This window comes from Drosophila nasuta, chromosome 3 (genome assembly GCF_023558535.2).
Source record: "Drosophila nasuta strain 15112-1781.00 chromosome 3, ASM2355853v1, whole genome shotgun sequence".
NCBI lineage: Eukaryota > Metazoa > Arthropoda > Insecta > Diptera > Drosophilidae > Drosophila > Drosophila nasuta.
In genome coordinates, this window is record NC_083457.1 from 38,607,455 (window position 1) to 38,627,485 (window position 20,031).

Sequence of the window (20,031 nt, forward strand, 5' to 3'; positions counted from 1 at the left end):
TAAATTCAAATTGGATGTTGACATGGCTGAATTTCATAATAGTTTCGAATAAAAATTATGAAAACGCTCTTCTATCTTTACAAATGTCTAGCTATGTTATGTTGTTGTTAAGGGTCAGTGATTATTATGTCGAGTCGCTTTGTTTTGATATTCTTTATTTTTGTACCTTACGTTTATTTATTTATGACATAGAATAACATGTTTGGATGCCAAATATTTTTAGCAGACATCACGATAAATTCAAATTGGATGTTGACATGGCTGAATTTCATAATAGTTTCGAATAAAAATTATGAAAACGCTCTTCTATCTTTACAAATGTCTAGCTATGTTATGTTGTTGTTAAGGGTCAGTTTTCTGAGGGCCTTAGGGTGATCCATTAATTTAAATATTCTTAAAAGTATAGAAATTCAAATGAGGCTCTTAGGGTGATTCATAAATTGAAATATTCTTAAAAGTATAGAAACTCAAATATGTATAAGATTGTTTCTTTTAATAAATTTAAGAAAAATGCACCATTTAGAGAATCTTATCATAGTTTTGCATTCAACATTAAGAACATTTACTCGTTTAATCATATTAAATTTAAGTTAATTTAAATAAATCATAATAATACACAATTATGAATATAATAATAATATAAAATTCAGAAAATAATATTAAAGTTAACCTTATTTTCTTTAAGAATCTTTTGTTAGACAAATTTAATAGCATTCAAATAAAAAATCAATAAAGAACTTTTTAATAATAATAATTTAAAGAATAATATAAAAGTGAAACTTATTTTATCTTTATGTAAACTCAAAAACGTTTTAAAAAACTTTTGAAATCTTGAAATCTTTTATTGTTTTTCTCTATGTTTACATTTGATTTCCAAATCAATAAAGCACAATTATGAATAATATATTCCGAAAATATTCTTTTGTCTTTATCTACTAAATTTCAAAATCATACTTTAACAATCGCCTGTTATCGTTCTAATTAAATAAAAATTTAGCCTTTCAAACCAATAGTTTATACATTTTATCGTCTCAATGAAATACTAAGAGGCATAAGTGGAAAATGAATTGATTGAAATTCAACAAATCGACTCACACCCATTTTCCAATCGAGACCACTTGAAAAATGTTAGACTAAAGAATTCCATATTATATATAGGAAAAAAATAAAAATATGTATTCGAAAATCTAAAATTCAACATTTCTCCACGCACGTAGGAAGTCCAAGTCTAATGTTGAGTATACAAAGTTGTGAAAAAAACAGATACACAAAATGAAAAGCCAGCAACGCACAAATACAATCGCATTCAAAGGTGTGTGTGTGTGATGTGATGTGATGTGTATATGTAAATGACATCGGCTAATTACAGGTAAGCGAAAAAACAACAACTTGGAGTTTATTTTGGGTGCTCTGCAAACTGGCGTGAAAATGCGTTCACACACGAAGCGTCCGAAAAAGCCGAAGAGCCAACACACAAAAAACAACAACAACAAAAAAAAAAAAGATGAAGAATCAAAGAATGTTCCACACAACTGAGCAATTAACACGCATGTAGAATGACCGAAAAGCAAGCAAAAAGGAAAAAACTCACTCAAAGAAAGCACTCACAGGAGGAGCTCGCCGAAAAAGCAAAAAAGCACACTCAAAAAAAAAAGGCGAGCCGAGTGCCGAATTCGTGTTCGGCTCGCTTCGGGATGCGAGCCGAGCGAAATCGTAGAAATAGACGAAAACAGAAGCGACCGTCGAGCAAATAAACGAAATACTCTTTATTCGAACGACAACGGGATCTCTTGTTCAGTAGATCACCAGCCTTACTCCGACGTTTATTACGAATTATTCGGTGACTCGGTGACAACTACACAACCTGCGTGCGGTGCTGTAGAGATTTTCGCTTGATCAACTTACAAATCTTTCTTCTGCATACATTTGCATTAGACGCGAAATTATTCATTTTTATCGATAACGAAATCGATACAACACAATTAATTTAATCAATTGAAAATCTGACAATAAAATGTCGTCATCGCAAGCTGTACGCTCCTCGAAATACTCCTACCGGGCCACATCCACTGGACCCGGTGCGGCCGATGTGAACATCGAATACATTGCCGACTTGAGCTCGCTCTCCCGCTTGGAGGTAAGAAGGATCTCAACTCTCTCTGCTGGATACGCCCTTTAAAACTCTACAGAAATTACAAAAAACTACAAAAACAGTGACAAATTGCAAAAGTATCTTGAAAATGCGTGAACCAAATGCTCAAAATCCAATTTATTTGTGTCTAAAAGACTAAGAAAAAAAACGCTGTATATATATTTTCAATATATGTATATCTTGTAGGTGTATCTTTGTGTATGTGTGTACTCGCCGTGTTTGTGTGTGGAAATATAAAAATTCATTTGAGCAAAAATATCTAGAGAGATACATACATATATAGTATGTGTATATATATGCGTCGGTGAAAATTATGTAACACGGCACCCAAGAGATACACATTGAAAAATGCGATACAAAAAAAGCAGAAAATTATATACATGCATATAACATATTCAATTTCAAATTTTGTGCAATAATTCAGTGCGAAAATGAACGAGAAATGAAATGACAAAATATGAACAAAAAATAAATGCAGTTTATAAATATGCCACAAACTACAAATTATGAATTTTCTTACAGGATAAGATCCGTTTGCTCCAAGATGATCTTGAAGTTGAACGTGAGCTGCGCCAAAGGGTAAGTTGAAAAACTAACTAACTATATATTATTGATATATATTTAAGGGGTATACAGAGTAGAATAGAGGGAAACTTTTTCACCTGCTTAACTAGCGGCCAAAAGGAAATTCCGCGTGAGGAGAAAGCGCCATGCTATTAGCTGCGATTTTCACTTTTTCGCGTTTGCAAATGTCACCCTAAAAACAGCAAAATATGTGGAAAAGCAAAAGCAAAATAGAAAATAGCAAATAGCCAATAGAAAATAGAAAATCGACAGAAAAAAACGCGGCAACAAAAACAATAGAATAGAGCACACAAAGTTTTTTTGTTGCATATAGCGAAAAAAGCTAAGAATAAATTACCCTTCGAGCGTCGAGTTGGTGCGCCGAACAAAATGATAATGATGTGCATTGAACTTCAATCGCTTTCAGGCGGAGCCAGTTTCTTAGACTGCCACAATAACAAATGATAAATGATTTTGCAATTGCCTTTGTGTGTGCTTTTGCATTTTGTGTGCGTTTCTGACGACAAAAGAAGGAAAAGCAAAGACACAATGCAAAGACAAATATTTGCATTTGCAAAGTGTCATGCACTTCACTTCATTCAACAGCATGCGAAACAACAACAGGCAGCAAAGCAAAGTAGCATGCAACACACTCACACACACACACACACACACACACACACACATACAGTAGGCCCCAGGTCTGTTCCTGTTTGCCATTACAAATTTAGAAAATGCGGCCCGACCGGGCTCGGCCTGGCCTGGCCTGGGGCCCTCCGACTATAGCTACTATGTTATAAGCAGGAAGATCATGAAGATGAGGATGAGAAGAAGAAGGAGGAGGTGGCTGATGATGAGGTGAAGAGGCAACAGCAAGTGCAGAGCGTATACACACACACACACATTCGTCTAGTTTGTGGAAATAATTTTAATTACTTTTGCTTTATGGATCAGCAAACTCACGCACACACTTGCACACTCACTCACTAACACACACTCACACTCAGCCACACATAATATGGAACAAAATGGCTAAAATTAGCGCACGACATTCAATACACAAGCAAATGATTAACTTGAAGCGAAACAACAAAAATATGAACAACCGCACACAACAACAACAACAGCAACAAGCAACAAGCCAAAAAAGAAAAGAAAATAAAGTAGCCAAAAACATGTTCATCATCATCAACGCGATCATCAACACGATCATCATCATTATCGAACTGAGAAAAGCACAAAACGTCGAAAGCAGAAAATTCGCTGGCACAGCTGAAGACATTCGTGTGTGTGTGTGTGTATGTGTGTGTTGCGTTGGTGTAAATGTGTGTGGGAAAATTAAATAATTTTCTTGCACATTAAAAGTTTTCACACAAATAACACACACATATGTACAATATATCTCTGCATATATAGGCGGCAAAAGTATCTACAAGATACACATGGCGCAAATGGATTTACGATTGTACTTACGTGGCCTTTGAATCCCCATAGATTTAGATCCATCTACACTTTGCTTATATGCCTGAAATATTGCAAAACTCTTGGAAGCTTATCGTTAAGACACAAGCAAGGTGAAGCCGATCAGCTTTCCATGTTTCCATGTTCAAAGAAAATGTCTAACGAAAAGTTAAATATATTTATCTTTCGGCTCAATGAAATTTCTAGCTAAATTCATTTTTAGTATTTGAAAAATACAATTTTCCTACAATACATTTTTGAATCAACAAAATAATTAACTAAAAAAATGTAAAATATGTTTAACTTAAATTCGCTGCTCAACAAAATGTCCAACTAAAATAAAATAGTAAAAAATGTATATCTTAAAAAATTCAAATATATTTTTCCCCCTTGAGCTGCATTCAAATTTGATTTTACACGAAAAATGCAGCCTGAGAATTGCAGCTGACAGCTCCAAATTTTCGTGTTGGGCGTAACAAAAAAGAAATGCATAAAATTCCATTTAATTGCCAGCTCGAAATTTCGCAGGTCTTAAATTAGGTCAGAGTTTTGCTGCCCAACACAAACGAAAACTTTTTGGAAAAAATACTATTTTTCGACTTTTGCAGTTTGCAGTTTGCAGTTCAACAGAATGCGTATAATAAAAATGTTTTAATGCCTTTTTGGAAATGCCATAGAAGAGAGATTCAGCTGCAGTTGTAGATATATATATTTATGTATATATGTAGGCGGTGATCTAGGTATGACCACCTATATATCAGATACAATATTTGTTGGCATTTTGCCATTGTTATTTTGGGTGTTACATGCGCATAATTATTTTTGACTGATTAATTTGATTTATATATTTTATGGGCCGTTTGTATTTGCATCTTCATGCCGTGCCGCATGGCGATGCATCATCTTTGCGTTGCATTGCGTGGCATGAGTGCGTATTTGTGTGTGGGTTGCAAGCAATACTGTAGCATAGATAATAAAAATAGAGGGGAAAAAATTAAGAAATTTTTAATTTATGAAATATGTACAACATTTTTGGCTAATCTTGATCCTCATTATCGTTTCACATTTTCAGATCGAGCGCGAGAAAGCCGACCTCAGCGTTCAGGTCATACAGATGTCCGAGCGTCTCGAGGAAGCTGAAGGTGGTGCTGAACATCAAGTGAGTGAATAGCTATTAAATAACTGATTAATCACTAAACGAATATACGAACGATTTGCAGTTTGAAGCCAACCGCAAGCGCGATGCTGAGCTGTTGAAGCTGCGCAAGCTGCTTGAGGATGTTCATCTTGAATCTGAGGAGACCGCCACGCTTTTGAAGAAAAAGCACAACGAAATTATCACGGATTTCCAGGAACAGGTCGAAATCCTAACGAAAAATAAGGCTAGGTATGCCAAGTTCTCTGAAAAAAAGATATCAATCACATCATTATTAGCTTCAGCTTCTCATGCTTCATCCTCTTTGGCCTCATTTACATGTTGACCTAGAAAATATTGTGCAAACAATCTTTATTGTTGTGTGTTATGTGTGTTATTACTGTTGCCTGATTGCTGTCGATAAAGTGGCGTCAGCTGGCGCTGACTTTTCAATGTCTTCACAATATTTTGTAGTAATGCAAAACGGCAACAACAATAACCTTGCTTCTGCCCCGCTGACACCAAAATGAAAATCACAACTCCAAACCGAACTAAACCAAACCGAAACCGAAATCAGTTCATAAACAATTCATCAAAATGCCATGACAAGCACAAAAAATCTGAAGCTAAAACGGAAAATGTTCAATTCAACATTTTTGTGCATTGCTTGCAAAGTTCTATTGACACAAATTTTATTTTCTGCACTCGTTTAAGTTTTCTATATTTTCATATATACGCGTATTCCAATCGTGTATATAGGCAAAAAAAAAAAAGAAAAGCAGAGAAAAAAGATTGCGGAGCTTCGACTCATATTTCCAAATCAAATGCGAGTATCCAAAAATAAATGCATAGGAATTTTCGAATTTCAAAATCAACTCTCGCAGCACGACAAATTCAAGGCTGTCGACGTCTTCGTCTTCGTCGTTGTTGTCGGCATCCGTTTGCGGCAACGTGGCGTATGCGTAATGTCAACTTGCAGTTGCACCTTTTACTTGCCGTCGCATTGTTTTATTTATTTCTTTTACCTTTTTACTTTTAACTGCAGCAACTAAACTTATTGTCTGTGGTCTGTCAGGTAGCCAAAGCATTTGAAATTCGCTTGAGTTTGCGCAGTTTTGCGCTTTTGGTCTAAATAGTTTTCTCGCTCTCGCCGCGAAGCTTAACGGAAGCTTTTTAGTTAGCGTGAAAAACTTTTTCAACGTTTTTCCGCACGCACGCAACCATATGTTGTTCCAACAACAACAACAGCAACAACAACGATAGCAGCAGCAAAGGAAGAGCGCATATTTTGGCATTTATTTTTAGAAAAATTTTTAAATTTTCATCTACATTCTTGAGCGCTAAGTAGAAGAGAGCCGCATTGCTGTGTTGTTGTTGTTGTTGTTGCTGTTGCTTTCTCTCTCTTTCATTTGCACCAACGCCCAATCCAAATATGTCTTTGATTGAATCATATTCAAAATGTGATGATTGTTGTTGTTGTTGTCTCTTTTCGTCCAATTGAACGTTTATGGAAATTCGATACGTTTTTCGGCTTTTGCAACTTGTAGGTGGGTCAGGTTAAACACACACACACATACACACGCTGCATAGTAATTACTATGTTAATGACCATTTGCCGCACAAGTGCAAAAAGCGCAAAATGTTTTGAAATTTCATTTCTTTTTTTTTCGTTGAAAATGCTTTACAAATATTATGATTATGAACATTTAAAAAAGCTTGCTTCCAGGCACACACATGCTTTTAACCTTAAACCTGCTGCGAGCTTTTGCCTAGCGATCACAAAGCTTTCCATCGAAGCTTTTTTTTCAATTATCTACGATCGCTAAGCAAAAGCTTTGCACTTGAGCCTGGCTTTCTCCAATCTAGCTTTTGGGTATGCTATGCAAATTAAATCACAGCCGATATCTCTCTCTCACAAAGCCATGCCTAAGTATCGCCAAGATTTATTTGAAATTTTACATAGAATTAATTGTATTCTCTCTCTTTGATCACTCCTCGCTTTTGCAGAGCCGAAAAGGACAAGGCCAAATTCCAGGCCGAAGTCTACGAGCTGCTTTCCCAAATCGAATCCTACAACAAGGAGAAAATCGTGTCGGAGAAGCACATCTCCAAATTGGAGATCTCCATCACGGAATTGAATGTGAAAATCGAGGAACTGAATCGCACCGTTATCGATATCACATCGCATAAATCTCGCCTCTCGCAGGAGAACATTGAGCTGATCAAGGACGTCCAAGATCTGAAAACTCAATTGGACACTGTCTCGTTTTCCAAGAGCCAAGTGATCTCACAGCTTGAGGATGCACGCCGCCGTTTGGAAGACGAAGACCGTCGTCGCTCAATGCTCGAATCTTCGCTGCATCAGGTTGAGATCGAATTGGAATCAACTCGTTCTCAACTCGAAGAAGAGTCCGAGGCGCGCATTGACTTGGAACGTCAGCTGGTCAAGGCCAATGCCGATGCCACTTCGTGGCAAAACAAATGGAATGCCGAAGTGGCCGCTCGTGCCGAAGAGGTTGAAGAGATCCGTCGCAAGTACCAGGTGCGCATCACCGAGCTCGAGGAACACATCGAAGTGCTCATCGTCAAGGTCAACAATCTGGAGAAGACAAAGACTCGCCTTGCCAGCGAAGTTGAGGTCCTCATCATCGATCTGGAGAAGTCGAACAACAGCTGCCGCGAGCTGACCAAGTCGGTCAACACCCTGGAGAAGCACAACGTTGAGCTGAAGAGCCGTCTCGATGAGACCATTGTGCTGTACGAGACCAGCCAGCGTGATCTGAAGAACAAGCATGCCGATCTGGTGCGCACCACCCACGAATTGGACAAGGTCAAGGATGCCAACGGTCAGCTGGGTCGCGAGAACAAGAAGCTGGGCGGTAAGTCGAAGTTGTGAGTGTCTCAGAGAACAGTTGTTAATATATTTTCACTCCTCTTCAGATGATCTGCATGAGGCCAAGAGCGTCATCAACGAGCTGAACCGTCGTCTGCATGAGCTCGAGTTGGAGCTGCGTCGTCTGGAGAACGAGCGTGATGAACTCACTGCCGCCTACAAGGAAGCCGAAGCTGTAAGTTTGCTTAATATAATCTTCTCTCTTTCAACTTTTTAATCATTTGTTTATCATAAACTTACAGGGCCGCAAGGCTGAGGAGCAGCGTGGACAGCGTCTGGCCGCTGACTTCAACCAATACCGCCACGATGCCGAGCGTCGTCTGGCCGAGAAGGACGAAGAGATTGAGGCTATTCGGTAAGTGCACTAAAATGTTAAAACGAACCCCCCTGGAAGTTGCCCACAATCTAAAACAACGCCTCTGTTTGCAACGTTGAGAGACTGGCAGCTGAGGGACAATCGATGTTGTCGCCTTTTCACGCTGCCAAAACGGAAGTCGAAAGCGAATCGATTTGCCAATGAATCGATTTGCCAAAACAATTGATATCAAATTGACCCATTTCGTTAGTCAGTACGTTTTCTATAGTCGCCCTAAAAGCAACAGGCATTTGTTGCCACACCAAAGAGTGAGAATTGAAGCAGTTGCAGCAGCTCCTGCAAAGTCCTGCAGCACCCAGGCGTATACGCAATATACGCTGAAGTTGGCCGTGCGTTTTGAAGTTGTTGCGAGTTTTTAAGTGCACTAGCATTGGAATTTTGTAAGAATTTTGCGCAGTTTTGCGTTGATTACATAATCGAAACAGTAGGTGAGAGAGTTTTCAACATTTTGAGAACGACATCAATGTTGAGCTTGAGCTTTGAGCTTGGTCTGTGACTAGTTGAGAAAAAAAGTTAACAAAAAAAAGTAATGAAAAGTTTTTTTCTGTCATTGCGTAAAATTGCGTGACATTTTTGTAGACATGCTCAAAATGAATCAATCATAGCCGCAGACAGGCAAAAAGCCAAAAAACAGCATTGACTGCCAACAATGTTGATGATGATGTTGTTGTTGTTGTTCTTGGTTGCTTGGTTGGTAAATTGTCGTCATTATGTTGATACCTTTCTTTTGCCGCCGTAGAAACAACAACAGCTGAACAGCACAAAACTGAACTGCAAATCTTTTTATAGATTTCGACAAATTTGAAAATTGTATTTGCGAAGCAGCAGCAACTGTTTGCCAAACTGAAACAACTGAGAGTGCGAAGGGGCGACACAGAGCGACAAAGCGACAAAGCAACAAAGCGGGAAAAGCGAGCAGCTAAAGCTGCAGTCATCATCTTCTAGTAGCTTTAATTAGAGTACTCTTTTGGTCTAAGCACACACACACTCCTCTACACTCGCATTCCCTACACTTTCTCTCTCTCTCTCTTTTGTACCTTCTCCACTCTCCACTCTCTACTCTCTCCTCTCGTTATGGCAACTGCATTGCAACAGCGTCCATCGCGCTTCCGTCATGCAACCACAACGTATGATGACAACTATGGCTATACGATGAATTTCTATCAGCCAATGTTGGACTATTTGGATGCTAAGGCAAAAGGCCTAAAGGTGCCACAACCGCATCTACCATGGTCGAGCGAGCGAGGTCTCAAGCAGTATCGCTCCTCGAATGCGGTGCGGCAATATAATGCCGATGAGATCGTACGCCTGTCGCGCACCTGCGCCGCTCGTGCCGATGAAATTCTGCTTAGCTTTCGGGCACAGAAACGTACGCCGTTCAGTGTGCAGAAGCTCGTTGACGCAACGCGTGTGGCCAAGCACATTGAACCGGACACAGTTGTCGAGAGATCGCGTCAGCGTCGTCGTCGCCGTCAACAGGAGCTCGAGGATACCATTAAGCGTGATACATTGAAGATATTGCAACGCATTCGCAAAATCGAGCTAGATAATCAATTCGATCAAATGTCTGACGATTTCAAGCGCTCCATACGCGGCAAGTCCGCCAGTGCCATCGCCCAGGCACTGCTCTCCGAATCGGAGAAGAACATCAAGTCCGCCAAGCAGGAGGAGGAGAACTATATCGCTCAGACCCTTGTGCGTTCCAGTCGTGCCGTTTCTCGTGCCCGTTCGCGTTCCTCCTCGCCCTACGAGGGCTTCGAGGGTGGCAGCGGTCAAATTCGTGCCCATACTCTCCACATGGAGCTGATGGATGATCGTCTCGTGGATAAGCTCGATCATCGTGTGTCCTCGTCGCTGCACAATGTGAAGCGTCAGTTGTCGACGCTGAATCAGCGCACCGTTGAATTCTATGCGGATAGCAGGTGTGGTATTGAGGATAAGTGTTGGATCTGTCGCAAGGTGTTGCGTACACATCCCAAACTCAAGGATTATAGCTACATCTATTGGAAGCACTAAAGATTCTCCCCTTTTTCATTCCTTTCCTTTTCTTCTCTTCCTACTTACCTTTTGCATAATTCATATCATAAATACTGAATCGAATTCGGAATTTGCATATTTAGCTCAGCCCAGACAGTTCTGAATAAATGCGAACAATTTTTCAATTGTATCTTCTAATCTCTCTTACTCTTTCGCTCTCAAACACACGTTCACTCTCCCTGTCTCTTTCTGTGTTGTGATTTATTTTAGTTTTCTAGACTCTTCCTTCTTATTTTCCTTGTATAATTCATGCATTCGTTTCATTTTGGCTTGAATTTCCCCATTTGTCTTATGTTTTTTTTTACCCCGATGTTTGTCTTCGTTCTTCATCGTCAACGATTTTAATTCTTTGTTATTCTGTTCACTCTGCTGGCATTGTATCATCGTTTTTGTTTAGTCGTCTGTAAATTATTTCTGCTCAACATTTTTAAATTGTTTTTGTCTTGGCTAATTGCAACGACCCGCCGAATATTTTTCGCTTGCCATTTGCAGCTGACCATTTCATAATTGCCAAGAACTCTAGCCACTTGTGATCGATGTGCCATTCTTTTCAATGGAAATCTCTTTTCAGAAATACCAATTGAGCAGTAGCATACAATATAGTACATATTAATTGACAAGCTAAAACTAGCTTTATGTAGAAATAAAGAATGATGGGGGGAATTATGACAAAATAGCAGTTGGCATTGGCATTGGTTATTACAACTAATATTGAAAGAACACTATAGAAATGTATTAATAAAAACTATGTTGTTGTTAGCTGGCATATTTTCAAATTATTCAGCAATTAAATTGATATAGAGAAAATATTTTTATTATGATTTCTAGATATTAAAGTCAGTGTTGAAATATGTATATAGAAACTATGATTATTGCGATTTGTAGATATTAAAGTCAGCGACGAAGTATTATCTATATAAAGAAACTATGATTATTACCATTTCTAGTTATTACTACAGTTGGATTTATATTACACACTTATAGAACAATAGACTACGTTGAGAACAGAAAGATAATCAATTAATGCTGCTATCAATCATAAGATTGAAGTGCTAAAAGTAAACACTTTATTTAAAAAAATTCGCTAAACAATGAGTTATCAATTCCATCATTTTTTCTACAAAAATAGATTAAGTTATTGCCTTCCCATACTTACAACTTAATTCTTTTGAAATATATTCAATGTCTAAAAAGCGAATGAAGTTTTCCATAATAAATTCTCAAGTTGAAAAGGCCATAAATAATAAATTGACATTTATGAAGTGATATTTATTGTTTTATTTATTATTAACTTGATATTTATTATTTATCATTTCAATATAATAATCAAGTAAGAACAACTTCATTCTTTGCTAACAGAGAGATTGACACACAATGAGATTCTCAGAGAAATATGTTATTAATTCCATAGTTAAACTCTTAGGCAAACTCGCATTGAAATATGTTTGATACTCTTGATGTGCTGAAACAGAAAATGTTCCAAACAATAAATGCTTTCTTTCAACAATTTTGTTGATTTATTATTTTCCCATTTTAAGCACAATACAGAAAGTGTTGAACTGATAAAAAGATTATCGTCTTGTAGACTACCCATTAAAGACCACAAACTGAGTGATCTGCAGTTCGCCCACATTCAGAACTGACGATCATGTTTCGCACCCACGCAAAATAGTCGAAGCATTATGTTAAGACAGGTATTTTGGGTGCTGTGGCAAATGGTTTTGTGGCCCCTTCATTGTGTGTGTTTGACGTGTCCTTCAAGCGACAAAAACTGAATAACTTATTCTTATATTTATTTGTCTTCACAAAAGTGATGCGCATGACAGCAACAACAATAGCAAAAAGTCGAGAGCAAAAAAAATTCATCACATATTTTTGCGTAGACAATAAACATTGAAAAACAAAAACAATAATACGACAGCAAGAACGAGCAACACAGAAACAGAAAAAAAAATTAAAATTAAATGAAAAATACTTACGTTCGCAAAGCAAAACTCAAGCTAAATACCTTGGCAAAGCGACAACAATGAGCACACATAGATTAAGTAACTAAGAAATGGGCTAGAACACTGAGAAAAACAAGACAATTTAGTCGAAGCAACTAATGGATGCGTATTTGGGGGAATTAAGTGGCAGAAATGCGGCAGAAAATTAACATAAATTGCAAGGGGAAGAATAGAGAAGAGGGTGGAGAAAATCCCTAAGAAATCAGCTTTCGAAATGGAGAAATTTATCAGTTAGCTATTCTAATTATTATCTTTAAGATATAATAAAATCTATATACTATAATTATTCAGCATTATTTTGTTACTGAAATGTTTAGCTTTGTAACTGAGAGCCTGATCAATTTATTATAAATTCAGCTGCTTTTGATATGGAACTACCTATCATAATTTTAGCTACAGACAAACTTCATACTATGAACTTTAATCTATGCCAAATTACTTGCAAAGAATGCTTTTTAGACCTGAGGTTCCATTAGTTAGTCTCTTGTCGATTTTAAGTTTGCACTTAACTTGTCAAATGAATCAACAGCTAAATAAAAATTAGTCAAAAATGTTGGCAAACAACAGATTTGAGACAATACCTAGAAAAGAGAGAGGCAAAAGACCCAAAAGACGATTGCACCTACGCCTAAAATTAGACGCATGATGCACTTGCCACATTCGCTATCTGTGGCAAGTATGTATGTGCAGCAGGTTCTAAGGTAGCAATGCTTGGCATGTAAACGCGCTATTTGTGACAAGTTCGATGTCTTTATCAAGCGTATAAATAAATAAATACACAATTTGCCAATGCAGCGTCGTCGTCTGCGTGAAAACGAACGAAAAATAATGCAAAATTTTTGACAATGCCACCGAAAAATCAAGCAAGCAAGCAGCAACAGAAACAGAAGCAGAAACTGTAAAGTTTCTGAGCACTTTGCTGAGCATTACGAAAAATTTTGCAAATTTTGTGGGTCAGACATTGGGGTCCAAAAATAGCACACAGAATGTGTGCAAGCGAAATGAAAGCGAACAAACTTCGAGGTAAAAAGCGCAGCTACATTTGAGGGCAACTTCCAGCATAATAATGAAGAATATGAATAAAGAATTTCAACTTGAATGATTACTGATTACTTGATGTGTTGTGATTGATTTTGTATAGCAAGCAGACCAGCATTGAGATCGAGCAGCTCAATGCTCGCGTCATTGAGGCCGAGACTCGTCTCAAGACCGAGGTGACTCGCATCAAGAAGAAGCTGCAGATCCAGATCACCGAACTGGAGATGTCGCTGGATGTGGCCAACAAGACCAACATCGATCTGCAGAAGGTGATCAAGAAGCAGTCGCTGCAGCTCACCGAACTCCAGGCCCACTACGAGGATGTTCAGCGCCAGTTGCAGGCCACCCTTGACCAGTATGGCATTGCCCAGCGTCGTCTGGCCGGTCTCAATGGTGAGCTGGAGGAGGTGCGCTCCCATCTGGATAGCGCCAACCGTGCCAAGCGCACCGTTGAGCTGCAGTATGAGGAGGCCACCACACGCATCAACGAATTGAGCACTGTCAACGTGAACTTGGTGTCGCTGAAATCGAAACTGGAGCAGGAACTGTCGGTGGTTGCCTCCGACTACGAGGAAGTGTCCAAGGAGTTGCGTCTGAGCGATGAGCGTTACCAGAAGGTCACCGTTGAGCTGAAGCATGTTGTCGAGCAGGTGCATGAGGAGCAGGAGCGCATCGTCAAGCTGGAGACCATCAAGAAGTCTTTGGAAGTCGAAGTCAAGGTGCGGCAAACAAATATTCGATTGCTTGAAGTGTCTCATGTACGATTCTCTTTTATAGAACTTGTCCATTCGCCTGGAGGAAGTCGAGCTGAACGCTGTTGCCGGTAGCAAGCGCATCATCAGCAAACTGGAGGCACGCATTCGTGATCTGGAACTGGAGCTGGAGGAGGAGAAGCGCCGCCACGCCGAGACCATCAAGATCTTGCGCAAGAAGGAGCGCACCGTCAAGGAGGTCATTGTGCAATGCGAGGAGGACCAGAAGAACATCATTTTGCTGCAGGACGCGCTGGACAAGTCCACTGCCAAGATCAACATCTACAGACGCCAGCTGTCCGAGCAGGAGGGTGTCTCCCAGCAGACAACCACCCGTGTCCGTCGCTTCCAGCGCGAACTGGAGGCCGCTGAGGATCGTGCCGATGTTGCCGAGTCCAACTTGAACCTGATCCGCGCCAAGCACCGCACATTCGTCACCACCTCCACGGTGCCCGGCTCTCAGGTGTACATTCAGGAGACAACAAGAACGATCACCGAATAGATAGATGTGCTTATCAATAACGATCGATAACACACACACATTACACTACACTACACTATACACTACACTACACACAACACCCCAACACACAAAAAGCAAACAACAACTCCTCCTGTTCCCCCAAAAACAGCAGCAGCAGCAAACCAATTTTATAATTTTCGATGAAAGCAAACAAGAACAAAAGAACGTCAAAAGATGATGGGAAAGATTTTGCTTGGAGAATTCTTATTTTTATAATTTAAATTTTTTTCAGAGCTTGCGAGAGTTCGTATAGGTTATACATTAATTAAATACAACAAGGAAAGAAATATATAACACATACACACACATCTCCTATCTATTTATATAATAATAATATTTTGAAGTTCATGTAATTTAATTAAAATAATGAACCTAAAACCAAAACAACATACAAAACTAAAAAAAACATACAAAAAAAAAATAAAATCAAAAAAAAAATTTTAAATGAGAGAGAGAGAATGTTTATAGAAGAGTTGGCTTGAGATCAATGATTAAAGATAAAATGAACAACAAGAGAGTATCTAATCGACCCTAGAAACGAGTTACCCGAGTTACAATCGCTTCTACTTGTTTGATATACTTTTTTTTTTAGTTCACATTTTATGTTTAGTAGGTAAATATCTGTGTGCTCGTAACGAATTGAATTTTACATTAAAACGATTAAGAAAAACCAAAAAACTGCAAAACAAAAACTGCAACAACTGAGCAATTTTTTCATATTTTTTACTTTAAAACTTTGCAAATAAAAACTGAATTTACTCATAATAATAATAAGTATGGACTTGAGAAGTGCTAAAGAGAAATTTCCCACCCAAATGAAACCATTTCAAAGAAAAAACACAGTCAACATTTCACTTTATGCTATCACTATTTATTTTAAGACTTTCAGCTAAAAACACAGACTAGTTTCGCTTAGGCAGCGGACACGGCCAACTTGGAGCCAGTGTTCAGCACGATTGTCTTCTCGCCATAGAGACCACCATAGTTGCTCTTCTTGAAGACTGCAAATGTAGAATGAAAGCAAAGTCTTAGTATGCTGAAGAAGATGATTCAAATTAGTTTCTAAGTAACCCACCTGGATCAATCTCGGCAACGAAGGAACGGGGTGGCAGAGCAGCAGCGTAGAGCTTGTCCAGAGGACCGTAAGGCTTGACCAGCAGAGGTTTGCCCTGCTCCCAGCCATAACGGTTCAACGCATACCAGTCAGTGCCGTCCAATTTGGCCGACGAGGCAGCAGCACCAGCGGAGTTGGTGAGTGCAGCAGCCTGAGCCTCAGCGGTCTCGGCGTTCTTCACATACTCGCCATAGGACTGGCCACCGTAGCTGGGGGCAGCATAGCCGATGTTGCCTTGTCTGTAGGAGTTGGCCATGGTGGCGCAGATGCCGCAGGCCAGCAGGCAGAGCAGACGCATGTAGTTGGCGGACATTTTTGTTGATGGTGCGAGGAGGTGACTGTTTGCAAAACTAATTAACAACTGCGCATGGCCAAATTGCTTTTATAGCCATAGTATTTCACTTTGCCAGCGATTTGTGTGTGCGCGTTTACGTGACCAAACCCCTAAGTTGAACTCCCGCCGTAGTCATGACGAAACTTGCAGCAACATTGGGGCCGGCTAGAAGCAGTAACAGCAACAGCAACAGCAAACAGCAGCCTCCAGAACAGAAGTCGAGTAACGCCCCATTTAATTGATAAGGCTACAAAATGAGACGCAGTCTTCGGTTACAGTTCGGTGTCGATGGTTTCGCTCGGTGTCGGGTTTACTCTTGAAAATTGCGCGCCAATTTTTTGCGACACGACATTATGACAAGCTCTGTCTCCCCCTCTCTAGCTGCACCTCTTCCCCAGTCGCTTCCCTTGCCGCTGCTCTCCATTGATATCGGCTTCCCCCTGCTTAGCACGCTCAGCTCGCATTTGGCGTGTGCGGTATCAGGTCTTTGACTTGGCTACCTGCCCACAACATCATCTCCACACTCAGCTCTCAACTCTGCTGCTGACGGTGACTGCGTCTCTGCTCAATGAACTGAGCTGAGCAGCAGCATCATCATCAACATTTTGGTTCACGCGCTATGCAACATTGTCTCGTGTCTCGTGCGTCGTCTCTAATATGCCATGATGATGATAGCTGAAGTCGCTCTGGTATGCAGCACTACAGCAGCAACAGCAACATCAACAGCAACAGCTCTTTCAAAGTCCACGCATCCGTTGCACTCTTTGGCTTTTCACCTTGAGCATTGTCTAGCCACAATCTGAAACAGCAAGCTACCTGCTTCCAACTGATAATCGAACTTGTTCCAAGCTCAAGTTCAAGTTTTGCCTTCTGCTTGATTCACCTACAATACGCTCAAGCTGTGTACGTGTGAGTTTACTATGAATACGAGTGTAGGTGTCTGTGTATGTGTGAGTCTTGCATCTTTCAAATGTGAAGCGCCATTTTCAATGAGAGCTTTAAGCTCTTTTTATAGTGCATGGCTGTTCTACAGTGACAATAGCTTTGGGAAAAACTGCATGAAAATGCTAGTTTGAAATTTGAAATATATTTATGAACTTTACAACTTTAAACTGCGAGGGTTGATAATATATTTTTGAAGATTAAAGATCATTTTTTTCTTCGTGTTATATTTAGATTGGGTTCTTCAAGATAAATTAAATAAAAAATAAGTTAGAAAATATACTTCAATGTTGCAATACTTGCACTTTACGAAAAAATAAAACAAATTTATAAACATTCTTTAGGTCGAGGTAAAATATTACATAGGTTGCTCAGTATAGAATGACAAACTATGCATAATTACTAACATATATTAACATATGTTTAACGAATTCCGTTGATTGAATATTTAGAACTTTGAGATGTTTACTGATATTGAATAGTAAATGATGAAGTGTCTCTTTAAAGAAAGAGACATATTTACTGTAGAAATAGTAACATGAATTTGTAAATATCGATTGATCTTTTTCAGTTGAACCGCTATGATTTTAATATGTTTGAATCTAATATATAGTACGATGACTAGTATAAGAGAGAAACCCTTAGGAATATGAATAACATCTATAAATAACAATAGAAATATATTACATATTCTAGAGTATTGAATGTATATAGCATATAATCAATATTTATTCAAATTAAAATAAATCACGTTTGTTTGCAAATAGAATATATGCAATCCAACCGACATTTTTAAGCTGAAGATTGAAGTTGAAGCGATTTGCTCAGAAATGAGTTATAGCTGAAAATGTTGGTCAACAAATCGCTGACTTCTTTTGGTGAAGCTCAAGCAACTCAAGTGAACTCTTTATAAGCCATAATGCAGTCAGTTGTCACGCTCGGCATTCTCGAGCTCTCATTAGCTTGCAATCAAATCGAAATTTCGCAAACAACAAAACAGCTGCAGCTGTTGCGGTTGTGGTTGCGGTTGCTGTGACTGATGCTGTGACTTCAGCTGTTCCAAATGCGCCCACAAACACAAAACCCAAAAAATACGAGTGCTTTACCGGAACCGCTTATCAAACACTTATCTGTGCGCCACTCAAGGCCACGCTCTCGAAAAGTGTGACCGTATTTACAAAGAAGACAGAAATGTGTTGTTACTTTTATGCTGATGATGAATTTTTTATTGACGCTGTGCGAACAGCGAACATTCCCGTTGTTGGTTACGGAGCGAGTGAAGATGAAAGCGAAGATTCAAGATTCACGCTCGAGAAGATCTCTAGTAACGGGGACCCTCGTTCTGGTAGCCACCGTGGCTGCCATAGTTGTTCTCGGGCACGTACAGCTTGGCAACGGGGGCAGCGGCACGGATGGGCAGCAGCACCTTGGTGTACTCTGGGGGAGAAGCGTAGCTGCGGTAATGGTTCTGGCCGGGGTACAGCAGAGTGGCGCCGGCAGGCTGGACAGACCAACGTGGGCGGCCATAGCCGCGCTGCTGGCCATAGCCAGAGTTGCCATGGTGCCTGTTGCCGCCCTCATAGCCGCCACGGTGACCGATCGACTGGCCGTAGCCGGAGTGACCGCCATTGTAGCCAGAGTCCAAGAGAATGGGGCGCAGATGCTCGCTGCCACCATAACGGGGACCGCCAGCAACGATCTCAACGGGACGCTCGTTGCCACCGGAAGCGGCAGCTGCGGCAGCAGCGGCGCCATTGTTGTTCTCACGCTGTCCATAGCTGGAGATCTCGCGGTGTCCATGGCCATGACCGCCATAGCTGGGACCGCTGCCGTATCCTGGATTGCAACTGCCAAGCGCCAAGGCGCAGACAAAGATAGCGAGAGTCTAAAGAGAGAACAAGAGAGAGAGGTAGGTAAGTCATCTGTGTGCGGAACCGGGAAGTGGGAAGAAAGACGTTGGAGACGGTGAGTTACTTACGGCGAATTTATTCATGGCTGTTTGCTTCTTAGTTTTTTCGGGTAGCGCTCGCTGCTTGGAACAGTTGGCACAATTAACAAACCAAATGCCAAGCACACTTCTTTATATAAGCAAAATAATTGAAGCGCTCGAAACGTGATCTCGGTACAAAATTTATCACGGCGCTCGAGTTTAAGCTCAGCAGCCAGCTCAGCTCAGCTCAGCTTAGTGTCATCGTCGACAGCTCGGTGGGCGGCTCAAACTTTGCTCATCTCCAGCTCAGTAGATGTTCAATTCTGTTCTGTTCTGTTCTGTTTTCTCTTCTTGCATTTGCAAATCACAACAATACTGTTGACCATATCAAAGCCAACAACCAGCAACAGCTCGAGCTGCGACTTGTTTACTCCACAGCATCATTCGTAACGCAGTATCGCATTTGAATGGGGGATGGCGGTCAGTTGAAAGCGGTTCCGAATGTGTGTAGCCAAGTGTAGCTGATGCTGCGTGAGAGCATGCAGCCGGATAAGCAGCCAGTCGCTTGCTGCTGTCTCTGTGCACTTTACAAGCTTAAGTTGCTCTCTCTCTCTCTCAATGCAGCTCAACTGTTTGCTGTTTACTAAAATCAGCAGCTCAGTTGTCCTGTTCTTGAATTCATAATATTATTATTATTCCTTTCGACTTAATCAATTTCTGTTTAACAACTAAAACCCTTTTAAGCTCACTTCAACTGCTCATATCAATCGCCTT

General features: G+C 40.0%; 3 protein-coding genes across 5 annotated transcripts; 1 reads left to right on the forward strand and 2 right to left on the reverse strand.

Moving 5' to 3' along the window:
- The first annotated feature begins 1,760 nt into the window (after positions 1 to 1,760).
- Positions 1,761 to 15,396, forward strand: LOC132788793 (paramyosin, long form). Of its 3 annotated transcripts, XM_060796374.1 has the most exons (9): positions 1,761 to 2,137; positions 2,675 to 2,731; positions 5,250 to 5,336; positions 5,398 to 5,564; positions 7,320 to 8,191; positions 8,253 to 8,380; positions 8,448 to 8,560; positions 13,766 to 14,381; positions 14,440 to 15,396. In XM_060796374.1, the coding sequence occupies exons 1-9, from the start codon at positions 2,015 to 2,017 to the stop codon at positions 14,914 to 14,916; spliced, it is 2,640 nt and encodes an 879-aa protein (XP_060652357.1). In that variant the 5' UTR covers positions 1,761 to 2,014; the 3' UTR covers positions 14,917 to 15,396. The 3 variants fall into 3 exon arrangements, with proteins under 3 accessions (XP_060652357.1, XP_060652358.1, XP_060652359.1); XM_060796375.1 differs by lacking the exons at positions 1,761 to 2,137; positions 2,675 to 2,731; positions 5,250 to 5,336; ... (2 more) ...; positions 8,253 to 8,380; positions 8,448 to 8,560 and adding exons at positions 8,793 to 8,961; positions 9,371 to 10,503; XM_060796376.1 differs by lacking the exons at positions 1,761 to 2,137; positions 2,675 to 2,731; positions 5,250 to 5,336; ... (2 more) ...; positions 8,253 to 8,380; positions 8,448 to 8,560 and adding an exon at positions 9,353 to 10,503.
- Positions 15,397 to 15,786: 390 nt separating this feature from the next.
- On the reverse strand, positions 15,787 to 16,415 carry LOC132788794 (chorion protein S16). Its single transcript, XM_060796378.1, has 2 exons — positions 16,013 to 16,415; positions 15,787 to 15,938 (listed from the first exon to the last, which is right to left on the reverse strand). The coding sequence occupies exons 1-2, from the start codon at positions 16,362 to 16,364 to the stop codon at positions 15,850 to 15,852; spliced, it is 441 nt and encodes a 146-aa protein (XP_060652361.1). The 5' UTR covers positions 16,365 to 16,415; the 3' UTR covers positions 15,787 to 15,849.
- Positions 16,416 to 18,523: 2,108 nt separating this feature from the next.
- LOC132792434 (chorion protein S19) lies at positions 18,524 to 19,405 on the reverse strand. The gene is made up of 2 exons (XM_060801812.1): positions 19,306 to 19,405; positions 18,524 to 19,212 (listed from the first exon to the last, which is right to left on the reverse strand). The coding sequence occupies exons 1-2, from the start codon at positions 19,318 to 19,320 to the stop codon at positions 18,649 to 18,651; spliced, it is 579 nt and encodes a 192-aa protein (XP_060657795.1). The 5' UTR covers positions 19,321 to 19,405; the 3' UTR covers positions 18,524 to 18,648.
- Positions 19,406 to 20,031: the final 626 nt, after the last annotated feature.

Bases quoted from the DNA above. Each gene is read 5' to 3' on its own strand.
- LOC132788793 (XM_060796374.1), top strand. From the start codon at position 2,015: ATGTCGTCATCGCAAGCTGTACGCTCCTCGAAATACTCCTACCGGGCC. The intron at 5,337-5,397 runs GTGAGTGAATAG...AACGATTTGCAG, and splicing joins AAGGTGGTGCTGAACATCAA to TTTGAAGCCAACCGCAAGCG. The intron at 5,565-7,319 runs GTATGCCAAGTT...TCGCTTTTGCAG, and splicing joins CTAACGAAAAATAAGGCTAG to AGCCGAAAAGGACAAGGCCA.
- LOC132788794 (XM_060796378.1), bottom strand. From the start codon at position 16,364: ATGTCCGCCAACTACATGCGTCTGCTCTGCCTGCTGGCCTGCGGCATC. The intron at 15,939-16,012 runs GTGGGTTACTTA...CTACATTTGCAG, and splicing joins CGTTGCCGAGATTGATCCAG to TCTTCAAGAAGAGCAACTAT.